This window comes from Poecile atricapillus, chromosome Z (assembly GCF_030490865.1).
Source record: "Poecile atricapillus isolate bPoeAtr1 chromosome Z, bPoeAtr1.hap1, whole genome shotgun sequence".
Taxonomy (NCBI): Eukaryota; Metazoa; Chordata; class Aves; order Passeriformes; family Paridae; genus Poecile; species Poecile atricapillus.
Window position 1 is genome coordinate 34,224,553 of NC_081289.1, and position 19,426 is coordinate 34,243,978.

At 36.4% G+C, this 19,426-nt stretch overlaps 2 protein-coding genes across 5 annotated transcripts in view; one reads left to right on the forward strand and one right to left on the reverse strand.

Annotated features, from left to right (window-relative positions):
• LOC131573138 (protein O-mannosyl-transferase TMTC3) overlaps positions 1–6,582 on the reverse strand; it is a 29,978-nt gene extending 23,396 nt beyond the window's left edge. Inside the window, exons 1-2 of one of the 2 annotated variants that reach the window (XM_058826776.1) lie at positions 6,482–6,540; positions 5,839–5,881 (exon numbers count right to left, since the gene is read on the reverse strand). The gene's annotated coding sequence lies outside the window, so the exon portion shown is untranslated. Of the gene's footprint in view, positions 1–5,838; positions 5,882–6,481 lie in introns of both variants that reach the window. The other variant, XM_058826777.1, reaches the window with a different exon arrangement.
• Positions 6,583–6,686: 104 nt separating this feature from the next.
• LOC131593132 (centrosomal protein of 290 kDa-like) overlaps positions 6,687–19,426 on the forward strand; it is a 50,148-nt gene continuing 37,408 nt past the window's right edge. For all 3 annotated transcript variants that reach the window (XM_058865387.1, XM_058865388.1, XM_058865389.1), the window contains exons 1-19: positions 6,687–6,908; positions 8,983–9,039; positions 9,589–9,714; positions 9,854–9,931; positions 10,265–10,334; positions 10,567–10,613; positions 10,906–11,049; positions 11,273–11,326; positions 11,995–12,147; positions 12,493–12,675; positions 13,015–13,104; positions 13,179–13,301; positions 15,068–15,191; positions 15,729–15,901; positions 16,316–16,478; positions 17,130–17,230; positions 17,323–17,410; positions 17,884–17,996; positions 18,779–18,863. In XM_058865387.1, the coding sequence (XP_058721370.1) occupies positions 9,613–9,714; positions 9,854–9,931; positions 10,265–10,334; positions 10,567–10,613; positions 10,906–11,049; positions 11,273–11,326; positions 11,995–12,147; positions 12,493–12,675; positions 13,015–13,104; positions 13,179–13,301; positions 15,068–15,191; positions 15,729–15,901; positions 16,316–16,478; positions 17,130–17,230; positions 17,323–17,410; positions 17,884–17,996; positions 18,779–18,863 (1,891 nt within the window). In that variant the 5' untranslated portion in view covers positions 6,687–6,908; positions 8,983–9,039; positions 9,589–9,612. The remainder of the gene's footprint in view (positions 6,909–8,982; positions 9,040–9,588; positions 9,715–9,853; positions 9,932–10,264; positions 10,335–10,566; positions 10,614–10,905; positions 11,050–11,272; positions 11,327–11,994; positions 12,148–12,492; positions 12,676–13,014; positions 13,105–13,178; positions 13,302–15,067; positions 15,192–15,728; positions 15,902–16,315; positions 16,479–17,129; positions 17,231–17,322; positions 17,411–17,883; positions 17,997–18,778; positions 18,864–19,426) is intronic.

A 19,426-nucleotide genomic window follows, 5' to 3' on the forward strand; every position in this document is an offset into this window, starting at 1 on the left:
GTAAAAAAACCCCTCCACAATGTTGAAGGATATTGCTACATCTTTTTCATAGAATCATAGAGGGTTTGGGTTGGAAGGGACCTTAAAGATCATCTAGTTCCAATCCCCCTGCCATGGGCTCCATCTGAGTACTTTAAAACACTAAGCTAAGTTTAAAACTGAATGCATTTATGGTCTTCTTGGCAGCCAGAGAAATCTTATTAAAAAAAGAAAACCAAGCATGCTACAGCAATACATGAAATGACAGCCCACTTTTGAACTTGAACTCACACTTTTTTAGTTCCCCCTTCAAAGAAGGTGGATATGAAACATATGCTTCTACCCTGCCAGAATTTGAAATTCCCTTTTTGCAACAGCTTCTGAACAGTTCTTTAAGTTCACTAATTCTACTGAAAAGCAGTGACATCTGGAAAGGACCAATAAATATGTCAGGATTTTCCAACATACAAGCCTTTATTATTTTAAATTCTGTGACATAGTAATATTACCACACAAAACCAACTCTAACATTTATTTAAATGCAACCTTCAAGAAAAGGCATTGTTAGGTCAGTAGGGTTCTGGTGATTTCTAATTCTTTAACAACACTAATTTAGAAACAGCTACTGTTACCCAACTAGCAAAAACCCAAGATTATTCCTAAGTATTGCATCTTATCGAAATGAAAAGCTTAACCAGCCTTCATTATTAGCTCTTTCAATTTTTAGTAGGTTTTCACTTTTCCACACGTGAAAAAGTATGTCAAAACATCTATTTTATTTATCCCTTAATCCTAGGTCATTCTGATGCTTTCACAAGCCTTTCATTTTGCTCTGAATTTTTAATACTCTTTCCACTCAGAACTCCACACTCTACATCACTATTGACTATGCTGCTCCCTGACAGAGCTCCACTTACCTACATGCCAGTTGTATGGAAAATATTGTCTTCATTTGAATGAAAGGGAACTCTCAAGCATCAATAAATTCCAATATTAGATAACTCCAAAGTTCATGTTTTAGTGGCTAGCTCATCATCAGAAAAACTTTTCAGAGAACTCCAGAAAATATTCACATGGGAATTTAACATGGAATTTTTTTTTTTTTTGCAATTCACCCTCTTCTTTATACGTACTTGTCAATCACGGATACAATTACAACTACATGCAAATACATGGCTGTACTTTGGTCTTTTAAGACAAGCATTTGAGTCAGACACTCCAGGTAATCCTGGACAGTTTTACTAAATTTACTGTAAGCAATGAATATATGCAACAAAATGCCCTGTTCTGGTTTTAGCAACAAGTCACACAACATACTGCTTGAACTGTACCAAACTTGGTAACCTCTAAAGCATCACACCCCTCTCAAATTCTAGTTGTGTGCTAAAGCACTAGGTCTTGAAAACAAGCATAATGGAAATACAGTCAGGTCCCCTGTGCTTATTCAAGCACTTACGCTTCCAGACTAAGCACAAAGAGAAAAATGGGAAATGTAAGGCCACGTACAACCTGTAGAGTGCACAAAACTGCAGCACAGGTACTTTACTACTTCCAACTTGCATTCTAAGGTCTTATTTTCCTGAAATATACTGTAAAGATACACAGAGTTAGGAAAATTACATTTTTTCCACCTGGTCTGATTAGGGGGTACTTTTAATGCTCTTGCTGACTCAAAGCATAAATATGGAAAAAAAACCCAGTTGCAGTCCTTTATGTTAGCTTAACAACGCAGATTTTGAGGAAGTCTTGCCATCGGAACTACTACTTTCTATCTGCTACTGTAGCTGGGTCCACCCTCACACTGAAAGCCCCAAACCTGCAATGATAATCAACATGTTGAAAACGCAAAACTAAAACAGAAGTTTATAAAAGATCATCTGTAGTTGGTAAGCCAGGCAAGAGTATGCCTGCCATTAAACTCAATGGAAAACAGCAACTGCTTCTTGGCAACCAAAACTACTTTCACACCAACTAATCTGTTATCAGTTTGATGTTGGAAAGTAAGAAGTCATATAAGGAGTATATAAGACTGAGAACCTTGCAAATCACAGATGTGCAAGAGGCTGCTGAAGCCTTGGTATGACTGGGCTGCTTATGTGAGTGAATATATTATCCTTCTTACCCAACTGACATGTCGACCAACCCAAGTATGGTCTTGCAAGTGTCACTACTTCACTTCCAGTGCTGAATGTATTTGATAAACACCTGCAAAATGCTGCCTAACAATTTCTTTGTTAAAACAGACTTGCTTTGAGGGAGAACTACACCACTGCCTAGTCCTAAACATGCAAAGAGAATGACCATCCCTCAAGTTATTTTTTCATCTCACCTACCTGCTACTTTCACAGCTTCTAATACTGCCCCTGAAATACCTTAACCAACCCTTGGGCTGTATGACTGCCAGCTTGTGGTCTAGTGCACAGCCACAGAGCTACCATCTGACTGGATGAAATCAGGACAGATATGTACTTCACATATTTTATTACAAAGACTTCTGTTGGATGCTTTAATTTACAACAGTATCTGACCATGTTGTGAAGAATATACAGCTGAAAACAATAAGCAGCAGGTAAGCCTTGAGAGTCAGAAACTGCACAGTAGTCATGAGAGTCAACTGGAAAAAAAAAAGAATACCCAGGCTGTGCAAAACAGCCTATCATTGGACTAAATTTCTTAGGCTGTTTGGCACAGAAATATGCACTTTGCACTGCACCATTTTCATGTTTGTACAGAGACATTAAGTGGAAAGGGCAGAAGAGAACCAGAATTCTCAAGCCCATTTGGCTCATAAGGCACAGTTTTCCTCTTCCAGCTTCTTGAGATCCCTCTAATAGTTCACCCAGTCTTCAAGAATAACAGACAAGAGTGAAATGTAAGAAAGTCCCACAAAAGTGAAAAAATGCATTGACAAAAAACCAAGAGCCAAAGCACTTTTAAAAGTTTAGAAAACAAAATATTTCTCAACCATTGCTACTAAATGCATGACACTACAGACAGTTTAGCACACTACATGCTTCAAGATGCAGTAGTCTGCATAAGAAAACCTGTCAAAAAATGCATAGTAATGTTCTAAGAGTATTCTCATCTGGGAAATTTGGGACTGCACAAGCTGTTTTCTGTCCATTAAAATTTAGAAAAAATTGTCAAGTGTGTATCTTGGCAAGAATACAGTTGCAATCCTGAAAACATGCAGAAGCTATTTAGCACTCCATAATTAGCTATCTGCCACCTTAGATTAAAAGACCCTTGCAGGAACAAATATGTTTTTGTCCATTAGACGCATGTGACTATCAAACTTTATAAACTTAAACATACATTTAAATATTTTTCTTCTATGAGTACTGGTACTTTCATGGATCGAAAGGCATTAATAACAACATGTTATGCCAATTTACTGAGACATAATCAGGCAATACTGGATATTTATTTACTCTAGAGACAAACTTTATTAATCACTAAAGGTTCTAAACTGTTTAGAACATTATGTACAGTTCACACAGAAAACCTTTAAATTAACAAAGGTGGAAGAAAATTAAGAGCTGTTAAAACCACTCCAAGGCTTATTTTTATTTTTAAACAGGTGACCAATTAGTTAATGTAAGAGCTGGTAGCTGAACTGATGCATATCAGCAGAGATATATACAAACCAGTAGCACAGCCACTTAAAAATAGCATTTTAATTCAGCTTCTGAGGCTCTGCTAATGTCCTAATTTGTATTGCCTACGTGCTAACCTTTGTTTATTTTTATTTTGAGTTAAACTGAACATTCTTTCTGCTGATTTACAAGTGTTTACGGACAGAGAGATCCTCATTTTGTTTCTGTTTTGCCTTTCTAACAAAACCTTAAACTTTATCTACTCTTAAAAATACCACTCCAAGGTTTAATTCCAATATGAAACAACTTAGATGCACAGCTGAGATTTAAATGACTGGGCTTGAATCTGATCTAGAAGGCAAGAGGTATTTAGGAAGATGAGAGGACAAATAATACAAAATATGCTTGGATTCCCCTTTCATCTTGCTGAGATTCTAAAACAGGATAAATATAACAAGAGAAGTTTAATTGTGAAAACCTTCTTCTGCAAGGTTTTCACCACCAGATCAAGAGGCATGGGACTACTACGAAATACTCTTCACTACACAGGAAGTTAATGGCCTCCAGCCTTCTCTTCAGGCGGTTCTGAAGGATTAACTAGAAGAACACAGGCAGTTCTGATACAAAGTTAAAACACACGTTGCAGGCCAGATGAAAGATCTCCCAACCAAAAAGAACTTGCTGGCAACCAAGCAGTTCAACTAACACTTGGGACATTCTACGTCACTCTGGTACAAACAAGGACCAAAATGTAATGCAGTTTAAAATGGATGAGATGAAGACACTGTTTTAGCTGGTGGTTTAGCTTCAATTTGTTAAATGCAACTGGTACAAGCCAGTTGAAATACAAACCACACAGGTCTAGCTTGCACTTTGTAACTTAAAAAGTCAGTAACAGAATCTCGCATTTAAATGTCAAACCTTTAGGGCTTTTTGCTACATTGAAACAGTAACAAAGCAATCTTGTTCTATTTAGAGTAACTACATAAAATATCTTTGGTGGCTTCACTGATGCAAAAACAGTGTCTCTAAAATAACACTTAACACCACTCAGTGTTCCAGAAACACAACAGCAGAAACTGCATGCTTACTCCAAAGAATAAATGAACAAAAGCTACATGTGAGGTATAAGCTGAAAATACAGCCCTCAGACTCTGCTACTCCATCTGTACTTAGCATGCTGGGTCTGTATACGATTTCTTGTATACTTTAAATAACATTCCATTAGGCTTTCCACAGTGCAGTTTTTCTATTAGGTCTTTGCAAGGGCACACTGTTATCAAAGCTGTGATTTAACATGGATGCCTAACTCTTCTATCAGAGTAGGTCAAACCATCCACTATGGAGCTGAAATAATTTCTTGGCTCCAGAACGGCAAGTATCTATTCCCACTAAAAGATGATTCACTTACACAAATTTCATCATGTGAGGTGATGAAAAACACAAGAAAAACCAATTTACTCGGTCCAAGCCATACTGTATTTTAAATGTTTCCTCATTGTGTGTGTGGTTAATACTTCATTTTACTTTTTTTTTCATTTTTGGAGTTTCCATGTCCACCTTAAATCTAAATACCTTTTACTTCTGCACCAATGGTCTTTACTAGCTGTACTACACAATTACAAACCAGATATGGTTTCACTACCAGTAAATGTAATAAAGTGTTCTCTGCTGATTCTGCAACAGAACACTCAAAAATGCTGATGCATATTAAATAGCTATACTCGCATTAACAGCTTGCTAAGATGATGAAGATGATTTAAAAAGAAAGCTCCTATACAGAAGCATTCTAGCATCAATTGATTATTTTCTCTACCACAGAAGGATTCATTTCCTGAAGGCTTAGTTTGTGGCTAAGGTGCCATTATTTTCTGTGACAGCTCCTACACCTATAAAAGTTCCTGCTACTAAGAAATAATTTTCTTACACTTAACCATAATTAATTTTATTTTTAGTAACATTACCCATTCATTAAATATAACCCAGTCTCCTTCCCTTTCCTAACTACACCAAATATCTTTTGCTTTTTGCACCCAATATCGAACTATAATTAACTAACCCCTAGCTGAGATAAAGAAGTCTTTGAAATTGTGTTGTGACTGGAACAAGTTGCATAACTATAAGGAGCACAGGGCATCTTGCATTTTGTCAGTCTTCATTAAATATCAACACTGATCAAGTGACAGCAAAAAAATCGAAAACAATTATTAATCAAAAAAAGGACAGACGTAGAAAGATAGCGTTATAATCACCTTTCTCTTACCATTAAAAACAAAACAAAACAAATCCATTTCAGCTCTCCACAGCTGTTGAATAAATAAATACAAGGAGATAAACACACCTGGAAGGGTTACTAGTTTTCTTTTTTTTATTTGAATAGATATCTTCACACCCATTTAACTAAAATACAGGATCCCAAACTTTCTCGGCCATCAAATCACTGCCAAAACTCAGACTTGCTGGCCAGTAGTACCCAATGGATTCGACTACTACTCGAAATCACTAGGTGTGATTTTCCCCGTGCCTTCTGGCCCCCACTCTTCCCCACCGACCCCCAAAGCACACTCGTATCCGGGCAGTCCCGCAGCTCTCCCGCCGGCCGGGCAGGAACCAGCACGCTGCCTGCAGCCCTAGGGCGAGGCAGGTACGGTAAGGGAAGGCCGGGCGGCGGAGGCGGCCGAACCAGGGCGCGGTCCCGTACACCGCTCAAGCGGCGTAGTCAGAGGCCGAGGCCGCACCGCAGCCCGGCAGGCGCGGAGAGCTCACCGATGCGGCACGGCAGGCACAGACAGCGGACCGAAACTACCGTGGGCAGCAGCTACACCGGACCCACTCCTCCCTCCTTCCCTCACCCCCGGCAAGGCCCGTCGCGGGGTCGCGGCCGCAGCGCGCCGTGCCCGCCCTACCTGAGGCTGGGACAAACACCGGGGCCACAGCCCCGCCACCGGAGCCGCCACCCACCGCGCGCTCCGCCGCCGCCGCCGCACACGGCGCAAGCGCACCGCCCCGCTCACCGCCCTGTAGAGGGTGTCGGGAAGGAGGTGGGCGGTGCGGCCGGCTCAGAGGCATGCCGGGAGCTGTAGTCCTGAGGAGTCCGCTCGGTGGCGGGGGTGGGGCTCGGGGCCGTTACCCCGGCGCAAGCGGCGCGCCCGGGCGGTATCGCGCCCTACCCTCCTGGCTGCCCCTCGGGACTGGAAGAGCCCTCTTGGAACCGTGGGGCTTGTCTGTGGGTGCCGCGGGAGCGCTGACTTTCCCTGCGTCCATGAGTCTCCGGGTCCGCGGGAGTGTCTGATGGCGTCGCCTGGCAGCGGCCACCGTCATCCTCCGGGAGCGGTGAGGCCACGGGGCGGGAGGTGCTCGGACAAGGAGATCAAAAGCTGCCCCCGGCTGGAGCGGCCCGCGCTCCCCCGGGAGCGGCCGGGCTGGCGGCGGCGGCGGGGCCGCTCCGCTCCTGCGGGCCGGCCGCGGGTCCCGGGCAGGCGCCCCCGGGCGCGGGCTGAGGCTGGGCAAGGAGGTCCCGCTGTGTCCGCTCTCGGCTGCTGCCTCTGCTGCGCCTCGTTGGGAAGGCGGCTGCAAAATAAGGCAATTTGTTAATTCCAGAAGAGCTGGAATGAAACGGTGACAAAATTGTCTCAGCAGTATCGTGGAGGGATCCTGTGCTGTCACCACTGTATCCTGTGGCTGGGATATGCCAAACAGGAGAGAATGGGAACCCTGCAGAGATCCTCTCTTGGTTGGGTCTTGGTCTTATAATTAAGATCCTGTGCTTCGCAGAGCTACTCTGGGTAAATGCAATTTGAAAAACAAAACTATCTCAATCTGAATTACCGCATATAAACAAATGGAGTTAGCAGAGCACATCTACCGTATGACTGCGGTACTTCTTGATGCTAAGTCTCCCTCGAGTGCACGATTCTGTGCTGCCCATTTTACACACCTTGGTGGGGAAGGAACTGCTCTTCCTCGTGGTGCTTGATCTCGCTGTGATGGGAAGGTATCACCATGTGAGCTTGGCTGCCCTGCGTGGCTTCCTGTAGTCAGACCAGGGCATTGGTAGTACTTGAATATACCCTCCAGACTTCCTTTTCTACCTAAATCTGCTGGACTTTTCAACATCTGGCTGTTTTAAGTATGTTTGATTCCCTGAGTAAGTCCAGAAAATCTTGTGGAAAATAATACCAAATACCCATCTATTGCGCACATTTTGTAGACCCATGAGCTCAGCATCTCACTACATGGATCATCTGTTTTCTAAAATTACAGGTTTTAGCTGGGAACAATGGATGAAAAAAATGATGAAAAACTCTTCAATTAAATAAATTCTCTCACAGTATGTGTATACTGTGGGACATACACTGTGCACAGGTTGTGCCCCCTTCCCCCTCTACCTTACTATAGCTAGTCTCCCGGTAAGTTTGATTCAGTTGTTTATGTACAGATACCTCTCCTTTTGGATAAAATTTTAGGACTGCTATTTTTTTAGGACATTATTTTGTAAGTTAAGGGAAAAAGGTATACCAGAGATGGAAGGTAGGAAAGGATTGACAGTAATAAGTTTGTGTATTTGCTTTCAGAACAGTTTTGAATGTTGAGCATTTAAAAGTCCTAAGTTCTATATCTCATTGTTTAAGAAAAAATGAAAATGTTTAAGGACTCTGATCCTTAGACAAATGTGTTGCTGAAATCAAGTAGTATTCAATTAACTGAATAAGTCAAAGTGCCAGTATTCTCCTTATATTATCCTTTGCCATTACAACAAAACAGAAAAGCAATAATGTATATAAGGTATCATCCTTGTGAAGTCATGGGTTGAATATAATGCATGTTTTCTGTTTAGCAAACATTGAAGAAATATAGTAAATATAGGGGACCTTTCAAGTTGTTCACATATTCAGAAATGATGAAGGTCATTTTTATCCTCCCTTAAGCATACAACTGTATTTCTGAGTCAGATAGCTCTTCTTTCAGAATGCTTATGCATATTAGTTTTGGAAAGTAATACCAGTTTCAGCCTTTTATTAAGGAAGGAGTTTTCAGTTGTTGAGTTTTTAAACTGCTGAATGAGGAACAGGATGTGTGATGGATCAGATGTCAAAATACTGTGGTCAGCATAAAGCATTGCTGAAGTTATTGATTTAGCTTGATTTTTTTTTCTATAAAATACATACCCTTGCTGTGTCATTAGTTTTTTGAATAATACTTCATTACTATTTTAGTTAGCTTTATTTATTTATTAATTTTTCCTAACCATTTGTGCTATGTTCATAATTTAGGGCAATAAGTAGATTAAAAACTTTCTGTTCAAAACTTGGCAGAATTTACCTTTTGAAATATTGATTGGAAAGTCTAGAGACAGCTCCAAAGAATAGAATAATCAAAGATTTCAAATCCCTTCTGCCTTTTTCAGGTACTGCATTGACTTATAGGTGTGTGAGAAATCACTGTGGCCCACAGCAACCAGTAGGTAAGCAGCAGAAGAAAATTTTCCACCACTTTCTGATGGGATTTTTCTCAGTTTCTAAGTTGATTAATGTCCTTTGTCAATTCAAATATTCTGATCAAAAAGAAACGATGTTTAATACAATGAATGTCAAGAAGTCAGTGCTCACAGTATCAAACTAAAGAAAGTGTTTGTTGTGTTTTAAATGTTAAATGATTTTTGTGTTTGTTCATTGTTCATTTGTTCATTGGCTTATTTATGTCTTCCCCATTAAGAGATGGAGAAGAAAAAGAGGATATTGAAGTTAAAATACAGATTTCATGTGTGTCCTGATCTTCACTGATAGTTTTAAGAACTCATTGAGTATGCATGATGTAATTTTAACATAAAGAAAAAATGGTTTTATTATAGCCTCCTAGTTTGCAATAGATCAAAATGTGAACAGAATGTTAATCAGTGTAACAGTTATTAGAATCATCTGGTTGTTCAGTGGCCAGCCTCCATTAAATCATTGACTTAAAATTGGTTTGCACTGCTAATACCTGATAGCTGTTATTTTAATCTTCATTCCAGGAAAAAAAAAGTCATACCTGCAATATGGCACCCATTTTAGATTGGAAGAAGCTCATGAAAGTTGATCCAGATACTCTGCCTCGTCAAGAGGAACTAGCTGACAGATTGCTGGATATCATGTTCAAGGTGCTTGAGAAAAAGAGAGCATGGGGAGTTTTATTATATCTTCTTCCCTAAACTCTCTCTGGTCCTTCACATACATGAAAGATGTATTTTGTGGATTTCATTGATATTAGTGTAAAACAACTTTTGTCTCTTTCGTTAGGTTGATGGGAAAGACTTAAAAAATGAAACTCCAGAAAAAATGATACACCTTTTTAAAATTACTCAATCACTACTGAAGGTTTGTATTAAGGCTTACTTTCTTCAGTTCTGCAGATGTTTTTTGGGTTTTTTGGCTGAAATGGAAGCATAATTATTCTTTTTCCCCCCATTCCTGAAAATACTGCTTACTCCTAAGGTAATTTATATGCTAAATGTGTGCTTGCACCAGAGTACCTTCTTGTGTAGCTGTTGGAATTTAGTAGTGGAAAGTGAATTGGAATAACATAGTTATATAGATGGAAAATGCAAATACATTTCCCCAAATAAATGTTTTAAACATGATGTCTATGGAACAATCTTTTAATTTATAGTAATAGTAAATATTTCTTCTTTGCTATGCTTCTTTTCTCAGATGAAAACTCAAGAGGTAGAACTGGCACTAGAAGAAGTTGAAAAAGCGGGGGAAGAGCAAGCCAAATGTGGTAAGCAAGCTTTTTTATGTTGTTCTTAAATGATTTGTTAAACGTGTTTTTTAGATTTTTGTTCTTGCTGCTTTGTGGCTTTTTTAAAATTTAGAGAACTGGACAAAATGCCAACTGCCCTGAAGTCAACTGCTTTGATGAAACCAAATATTTAAAGTCTTAGGTTAACCATTGTTGTTTTACGTGTCTTTTACCTTATTGGGTAATTCACTACGTCTATTCTATTTAACAGAAAATAATTTTAAAACCAAGCTGATGAAACTTCAAAATGAATTAGAGGTATGTTTTAAAATTTTGTTAGTGTGTAAAGTGCTCTGGTGGGGTCTTCTAATTATTTTATTTTAGACTAGTATTTAGTCTTTTAAAGTGATGAAATAGCCCTACATTTTAGCAAATGCTTTTTATTGTTTTTTGAATATGCACCAGTCTTGGATGAATAATTACTTGCTTTTTTTATATACTTGAAAAATCCCATTTATTTTAGTCTTAGTATCTGCTTTGTTTTTTTTTTTTTAGTTTTTTCTACTTTGAATATCTACTGTATTTATAATGTTATTTTTATGTTCATAAGATGGCACAAAAATCTGCTGGTGGTCGTGATACTCGTTTTTTGCGTGATGAGATCTGCCAACTGGAAAAACAATTGGAGCAAAAAGAGAGACAGTTAACAGAAACAGAAAGAGAGTTGGAAAAGGAGAAGAAAGTGAATGAACAGGTAAGAGGGGCTTGAGCTTGACATCTCTAGAAGCTGTTCTGTCAAATATTTTGAAAAGTTGATGTTCTGAAAAAAAAATCTGATCTGAAATTAAAAAAATTAAAAATTAAAAAAAAAAAAGAAACCACTGATGAAATAGGATTGCTCTGCAGTTGTTTTCTTTTTTGGTTTCTGGAGTTCTTTGTGGTGTCAGTGATGCATATAAATGTTTTCTGTCTTGTAGCTTGCTCTTCGAATTGAAGATGCTGAAAATGAAAACATCAGATTCAGGAGAGAGGTTAGCAAAAATTATTGCTGATTTATTATATTTTCAATTTTTTTTATAAATGCATTACTATATTTCTGTATTTACAATATTTGGTATGATGTTTAATTTTGGATTATTTCCTATTTACTAGTGCAAAGTCAATATGTAGTACATCTGCTCTGATAAAATGTAGTTAATTGAGGTTATGAAGTCTTTATATTTCAATTTGAATAGTCCTACTATGCATTAGCTTGGCCTGGGTTTTTGGTTTTGAATTTTTACTATTTTTTTTAAATATTGCCAAGTAGATTTGTTTAATTATTGTTCTGGGGTAAAACCTTGATAATCATTTGTCAAAATACCCTTCTATATATATGTGTATGTATGTATATACATGCAGAGGTATAATGAAAGTTATTTTATTTTGTCTCTATATTGATTAATATTTAGTCTTCCAAAAGCAAAGCTAATTTCTAATATTTTTCATGCTTTGTTCTCTTGGTCTTGTTTCCTCCTTTTTAATATGAAGAAAAAGCACATAAAGAAAAAGGTGAGGCTTCTAAGACTTTTAAAAGCAGACTGTAGGAATTTGGATGGGTTTTACATGTCTTAGCTCTTTGTGTTAGCTCGCTAGAAGTGCAACAACTTTGTCTTCAACTCTAAGAAGTGGATTTAAGTTTGGGTTGCTTTTTGTGCAGAATGAACAATTGCGTCAGGATGTGGTTGACTATCAGAGGCAAATAGATTCTCAAAAGGAAGCAATTCAATCACGAAGAGGAGAGGTTTCTGATTACACATCACAGCTGTCCAAAAGAAGCTCTGAGCTTGTCCAGTATTTGGATGAAATTCAGGTAAAAATCTATGCATTCTATTGAGTAGCTATGGGAGCTTTACTGACCGTAGTGTCTTTTATGACACTATGTCAATTTACAGATAAAGTCATGTGGAGTAAGAGAATTCATAGTATGGTAGGGTTCTGTCATACATACAGTCTGTGTCTATGAGTTTGGCAGGGGTAATGAAGTTGCTGAGAGGGAGAGAGATACGTCATATTTGCTGTTTGGATTTATTGAAATTGATAACCTAGAGGGGAAATACTCTATTCTGTGCTAATTTTGTGTAAGACTTTCAGGACTTTCTTATTCAGTTATTAAGATGGGCACTTTCTAAAATCACTGTTTTCTTTATTTTTGCAGAATTTAACTGAAGCTAATGAGAAGTTAGAGATTCAAAACCAAGAAATGAGGAAAAACCTTGAGGAATCAGTGCAAGAAATGGAGAAGATGACTGACGAATATAGCAAAATGAAACTGATTGTGCAACAGTCTGATATTATTATGGATGAGTTAAGAAAAGAGAAAGATCGGTACAAATTTCAAGTAAGAAATGACTCATAATTTAGTATAAATATTTTTTAGGTTTCTAATAATATTTTAGCTTAAGTTAAAGCTTTCTATCTATGCAGTTAAAACCACACACTCCTCTAAAGTAATGGTTTTAAAAAATAGTGTGATCTTTGAATGTGGTACAGATTTTAAAATTTGACTGTCGATCACAAAAAGTTTTTGTATAGAATGATAGTCATGCACAGTTCTCAGAAGTCATTCCCTTGCTGTTGTAATACTAATCTGTTAAATATTATGTACTTGATATAGTGTGTTTGTACAGAGGCCCAAGCCTTTTTAGTAATGTGATGTTCATTCAAATGGCATGTCTAGGTTCAGGATCTTTCAGACCAGCTGAAAGCAAAGAATGAGGAAGATGATCCACTCATGGCAGCTGTAAATGCAAAAGTTGAAGAATGGAAGGTATTTTTTAGTGCCTTTAAAATCCTTTCTAGGAATTATTCAAGTGTTCTGATGGTATTTTATCTTCTTTTCAGAAAATCTTAGCTTCAAAAGATGATGAACTCCTAGAGTATCAGCAAATGTTACTTACCATGGAAGAGAAAATGAAAATGGTCCAACTTGATGTAGACAGAAACAGTATACTGTCCCTTCAGCAGGTACAGTTCATGTGAGACATTGCACACATTGAAATCACCATTAATTAAATATCCTATTGACCAAATATAAATTTATTCTTTCATAGCTTGCAAATATGAAATACTTAATTTTGAGAATTATAAGGCAGGTCGATTCATTACATTGCAAAGTTAGTTTAATAGACAATGTACAAAGGAAACTTCTCTGTATGTATGACCTGAACTCTTGGTAGCTGCTCTGTTATTTCCATATCTATCTTTTCTAACTATTATGTAGTGTTTCTAAAATATAGTTTAGCTTCTGTCCACTAAGTTTGTTAAGGAACAGTCTTACCTAGTACTTAATTTTCTGTGTTCTTTTGTCTCACCTGGTTAACTCTGTGGTTCATTGTATGATAGAGCTAGCTGAATTTGCATATCTCTCATATTCATGCAAAATAACATAGTTCTGCATGGTTTTGAATGTCTCCACTTTCTTAAAAAACATAACCTCCTCCTTGTCTCCCCAAAATAACGTGATCCATTAGGAATCCTGAAATAGTCTGTATGGAGAGCATACTCTCTGATTCTAGGATGATTTCCTGCCTTGCTTCAAGTTTTTTAAGTAAATATGTAATGACATTTATGTCACATTTTGGTCATATATAGTTATATGATCAGATATAGTTATGCAGTCTTCCAAACCTAGTAGTACAGATAGCTTCTCAAGAGAAAAACACCCTAAAGTACAAATCAGCCTTAGCTATCAGAAGAGGAAAGCAGCTGAAAGTATCTTTGATAAGCAGTTTTTTGGTTTCAGCTGATTAGATGGCTGTAGAGGTTGCTTTTTTGGGGAGTTGTGGGAGTGAGGGGACATTATTAGTGTGACATTAGCACTGAAATGTTTTGTGGAAATAAGCATACATTTTAAGCAATAAATCAAGTTACTGCTGAGGTTTTTACTCAAAATGAACTGAGCTTGCTATCCTTCAATGTATGTTTATATTCTAAAGGGTTATATCTAGGTTTTTACTGGTTTGCTAAGCTCTGTACTTTCAGGTTTCAAATGTGGTTATATTTGTAAGAAAGCCTGAAAGTTGTTTTTCAAAACATTGAGATTTTTACATTATTATTATTTTACATTTTATTATTATTAATGCCTGTATCTTTTTTTAAGTCTCTTTTTTATCTTTTACCACTTTTTTATTCATCACAGAAAAAAATTACGCAAAGCTTTCTATGTTGTTTCCAAAGTTCATGTACAAGTACAGAAATAGGATAGTATACATAGAAGTCACTTTCAGTCTGTGTGTGCCTATGGAAGTATATGTATCCAAAACAAGATACAAATTTCTAGAAGTTAGATGGCTTGGTGAAAGACTGTCTGCAATTCACGTGTCATGTATGATGGACTGTTAGTCCTTGCAATCTTGAGCTTCTGTCTCGCATTTCCCAATGGTAATTGTTCATGAGGAAGCTGCAAGAAACCTGTATCATCTGATACTTTTCAACTAATACTGGCAAACTCTGAGAGTATTGTTTCCACTTAAAATCATTATACTAAAATGCTGCATATTTTTCTGTGCTTTATTTTTATTTTCTTTTTCATTTTTCCTGCTTTGCATTTATATACCGAACTTCTAGATAATATCTGAACTCTTTTTTGTAAGTATAGTATGTTTAATGTTCTATAAAATGTTTTGTATTAGCTACATGTAATTTCTTCACTTCCCATGTAGTATTCTGTATTCGTAGTTTGCCTGTCAGTAAAGAAGGATCTTTTAATGGAGTTTCTTTTGTATGTATAGGGTGTGCAAGAGCGAGATGCTCAGATAAGATTGCTCACTGAGCAAGTTGAACAGTATACCAAAGAAATGGAGAAAAATGCTTTCATTATTGAGAAATTAAAAGATGATCTCCAAAAAGATGAAGGTAACGTGACTATTTTGTGTTAATGTCAAAATCAGGAAAATCAGAAACCACAAATTTAGTGTGCATTCTTTCTTTTTTTTAGAAATACGGGGGAAAAAAAATTGCAGTATTTGAGTAATTTTAGTCTCTAATATTTTTTCTTAATTTTCTTTTATTAAGCATTCATGAAGAGTTCAAATTTATCCAATTACCTCAGTGGGTTTTATGGGTAATAAAACTACACCTGATCTGTAAAAGTTAGAGCATAACACATAAGATCTCAGCTCCATCAAGAATTGAAAAGGAGGAACTGCATGCAGTTCTAAATAAATTCTGATATCCCTTCTGTGCACTCAGTTATGATAAATATTTTTCAAAGGAAATGTTGGGGGGAAGAAAACCCAACCTCTTATATGTAGTGTCTTGTAATTTCCTAATTAAAAAGAGCAGGAAATTAAAATCTCCTTTATAATGTTTTCTGAAGTGTTTCTGTCTTGATTAATGGCAGATAGCAAGAATTCCTAGTTGAATTGGAAACATCAAGGTTTTTCTTTCCAGGTCACTCATCTCTTGCTCAGCAGAACCAAATTGGGGATATGCAAGAAAAGTTAAAAATGCTAGAAGAGAGAACTACAGAGGCTGAGAAATCAGCAGAATTGGCAGAAGCACATGCTAGAGAAAAAGACAAAGAGCTTGTTGAAACTTTGAAAAGAATGAGAGACTATGAGCTGGTAAGCAGTTTGTCAGAGTGGAGAGGGTATTAATCATATTTTTAGGAGAGTATTTTGTCCTCCCGTATTTAACTGTTCTAATTAAAAATTAAATAAATTATTTTGATGGCCTTCCCCTTCCTGCTTCCCTTCCCTGTTGAACAGTAATTGAATGCTCAATATATGATTCTTCAAAGGATCATGTAGTTTGAGGACTCACTTTTGAAATATCCAGGCCACTCTGTAGTCAAGGACAGATTTATAGCATCTGCTTTTTATTCAGTAACTTTTTTCACGAAGCATAATGCAGAAGAGTGACAGAGTTTGAAAACATTTTTTCATGTCTGTGTAATGATAAAAGAAAGATTCATGATCTATTTTAGTAAGTCTTCTATAGGTTGTTTTGTTCTTACTTCCTGTGTGGCATTTTTACAGGGAATATATGGTTTGGAAGAAGCTGTTGCTGAAATCAAAGATTTAAGAAAGCAAGTCAAAATACGAGAACATGAGATTGAGTCATTAATTAAGGAAGTCAATAAACTTGAACTTAAAATAAATGACTTCCTTGATGAAAATGAAGAGCTCAGAGAGCGCTTAGGTATGCTGTATCCAGTACATGTTCAATTATTTGTTGTGTAAAAATTGAAATAGGATTCTATAGTTGAAATTTTTTACTATATCAAGTCATTGAAAATACTTTATATTATAAAGTATTCTGCTAGTATTTCCAAGTATTTTTTATTAATATGGACAAAATGCATGAATGAACTTGTCTTACAGGTTCCTTTGACTGAAAAAAGTAGGAGAATAGGTTCTCTACTCTTTTTTTGGTTTTGATTCCTCTTTGATTACACACTGTCTAATAAGCTTCATAATGGGCTGTTTGGAAACCACAGCATCCTGAAGTTGTAATGCTAGATGAAACACACAGAGAAAACTTCAGATAGGCTTATTTTTAAATAGAAGCATTTAAACATATATAAAGTTAATTTTAAGTGCCACTTTATTGCATTTTGGGTTTTGAGTAATTAAGGTAAAAGTAAGCTTTCTTTTGCTCTTAATATATGGAGTATAAGATGTGTGTTTATGTTACATAGATAGTTATATAGAGATAGTTGAATCATATTCAACTATCAACAAAGTTTTTTTTTTTACTCTACTTCTCTAGATATGTTCTTACACACATTAACTGTATTAACTAACATTAATATTCCTCCTTAAAGAATAACTGTGATATACTTCCTTTTAGGTCTTGAGCCAAAGACAATGATTGATTTAAATGAATTCAGAAACAGCAAAGCACTGAAGCAGCAGCAATATAGAGCTGAAAACCAGATTCTTTTGCAAGAGGTAAGTGATAAAGCCTATTTTTGTGTAAGAGCTACATAATAAAAATGCATTTGAACAAAATGGAAATCTGATCTGTGAGTAATAACATGCAGATTGAAAGACTAGAAGAGGAAAGAATTGAACTGAAAAAACACATTCGTAAGTTGGCTCAGGAGAAAGGAGGAAGAATTGCAACAATAGGTAGGATGTTTTAATATACATTATTCTTTAAAAAACTTTCTGTTTATACATAAGCATAGACATTCTGTTTATAGTTAATATAGCTATGTTATAGTTAATAATTTGTTTAAATTAAAAGGTTAAATGCATTTTCATAAATCACACTCTGTAGGAAGAGGTGAGTGATTTTGGATTTCCTGATCTTACAGCCCAGTATCTTCTTGAGTTGTTATGACCTGTACTGCATCACCGAGCCTTCTGTCATTGCCTTGCAATAGGTGCAGAATGATCTCCCCAAAGTTTCCAGTAAATCTATTTAATTCATAGTTTGAAATTCTTAAAATTTCAATTCCATGCCACTCAGGGTACCATAATTCTCCGATGGAAAGGTAGAAAAGTAGAACTCAGATATAATAAATGGGGTGTATTCTTTTGGTTGGAGACCAGTTACAATTTCCTGATAGTTTATTACTTGTACATCTACTTGCACTTAGGATTGGACCCTGATAATATGCAGATGACTGACAGCTTTACTGAAGAAAAGGGAAAGAATTCCAGGAAGTTGGATTTCTTGAGCAGATATAACATTGCTGAAGTAGAAGCAAAGGTAGGTTCATAAAGCAAGTTTATGAACATTTCTTGTATTTCTCTTTCATAAATTAAAACCACCTGTTTTGTAAATATTTGTTAAAATACTTATCTAGGAGCTTTTTTTAACTGATTTTTAAAAAAATCCCAAAATAAATATTAGGTAATATTTTTTAGAAGTTAATATTTTATATTTTTGTAAATATATCCTGGCAACTCATATAATCTGGAATACAGAAATACACTTACAGATAGAATAGCACTAGCTGAAATTCCGAAGACAGAGAAAATTCTGTAAAAAGTAGAGAAAAGAGTACAGCTGAAGAGAGAAAGGCTGTGGGAAATCTACTTAAAAAAACCTCTGGCATACATGAGAATTCAGATTACTTGGGAAAAAACAAAAATACTTTTTTGGTTCATTTTGGTTCTAAGCCTATGTGATAGAGTGGCAACTAGTTAAACACAAGTGTAATTTCGAGATTCTTGGTGTTTTCATACCACTAGAGCTACAGCTTACAAAGCCTTACAGACTTCTAGTTTGTACCAGACCACTGTTCCAGCTGCTGCATGACCCAAGAGTATGTATTTCTCCATGGACAGTGTTATATGGGATATACCTGATGTAACTATTCCAGTGAATCCATTTCTGTTCCTATTTAGGCAAGAAATCAGTATGTGGACAGGGAATTTTTCGTGAATGCGTATTTCAAATTTGAAAAAGTCTTGGTCTAAAATATCAAACTGCTAAAATTAGGTTCTGCATATTTTTTTGTCTAGAAAAAACTTTGTCTTTTTCTTTAGAATGAATATCTTGCAACTGAATTACGTGAGAGAGAGAGAGATTTGGAGAAGAACAGGACTGTAATAGCCAAATTTCAATCTAAATGTAAGTTGCAACCTGTTTTAAAACTAGGGAATATTATCAGATACCTGTAGATAGTTTGCTTATTTAGTTGTTCTGTTTCTATAATTGTGATCATAAATAACTTGACTTGTAAAAAAAATCTTGTGTATATCTTTGTGTATATGAGTAAATATACATCTATAGTGTTACCAAACCAGTGAATGTACATGAAGCATAGTTTATTCACTAAAAACATTGCAACATTATCTCTCATGTTTTTCCTTCTTGATTCAGACACAGTAAAGGCTTTAAGTGTGTGAGTAATCCCACTTGTAACAAGTATACAACTTGTGTAATTGTCGGGCTTTTCTGGCTCAAAGGAAGTGTTGGGGAGTTAGAGCCACTTGCTGCTTGCATATGTATCTATCTTAACTGAAGTGCACTGCTTGAAAACTCAGAAATAAATATAATTTTAATTTCTTCGGACAAGAAGCTTAATTTTTTTCCCGCCAGAGAATGACACTTCTTAAAATTCTTTTTGAATTGTCAAAAGAGACTTGAAACCACTTCAAACTTGAAACTACTCAAGTTTTTGCAGTTCACTC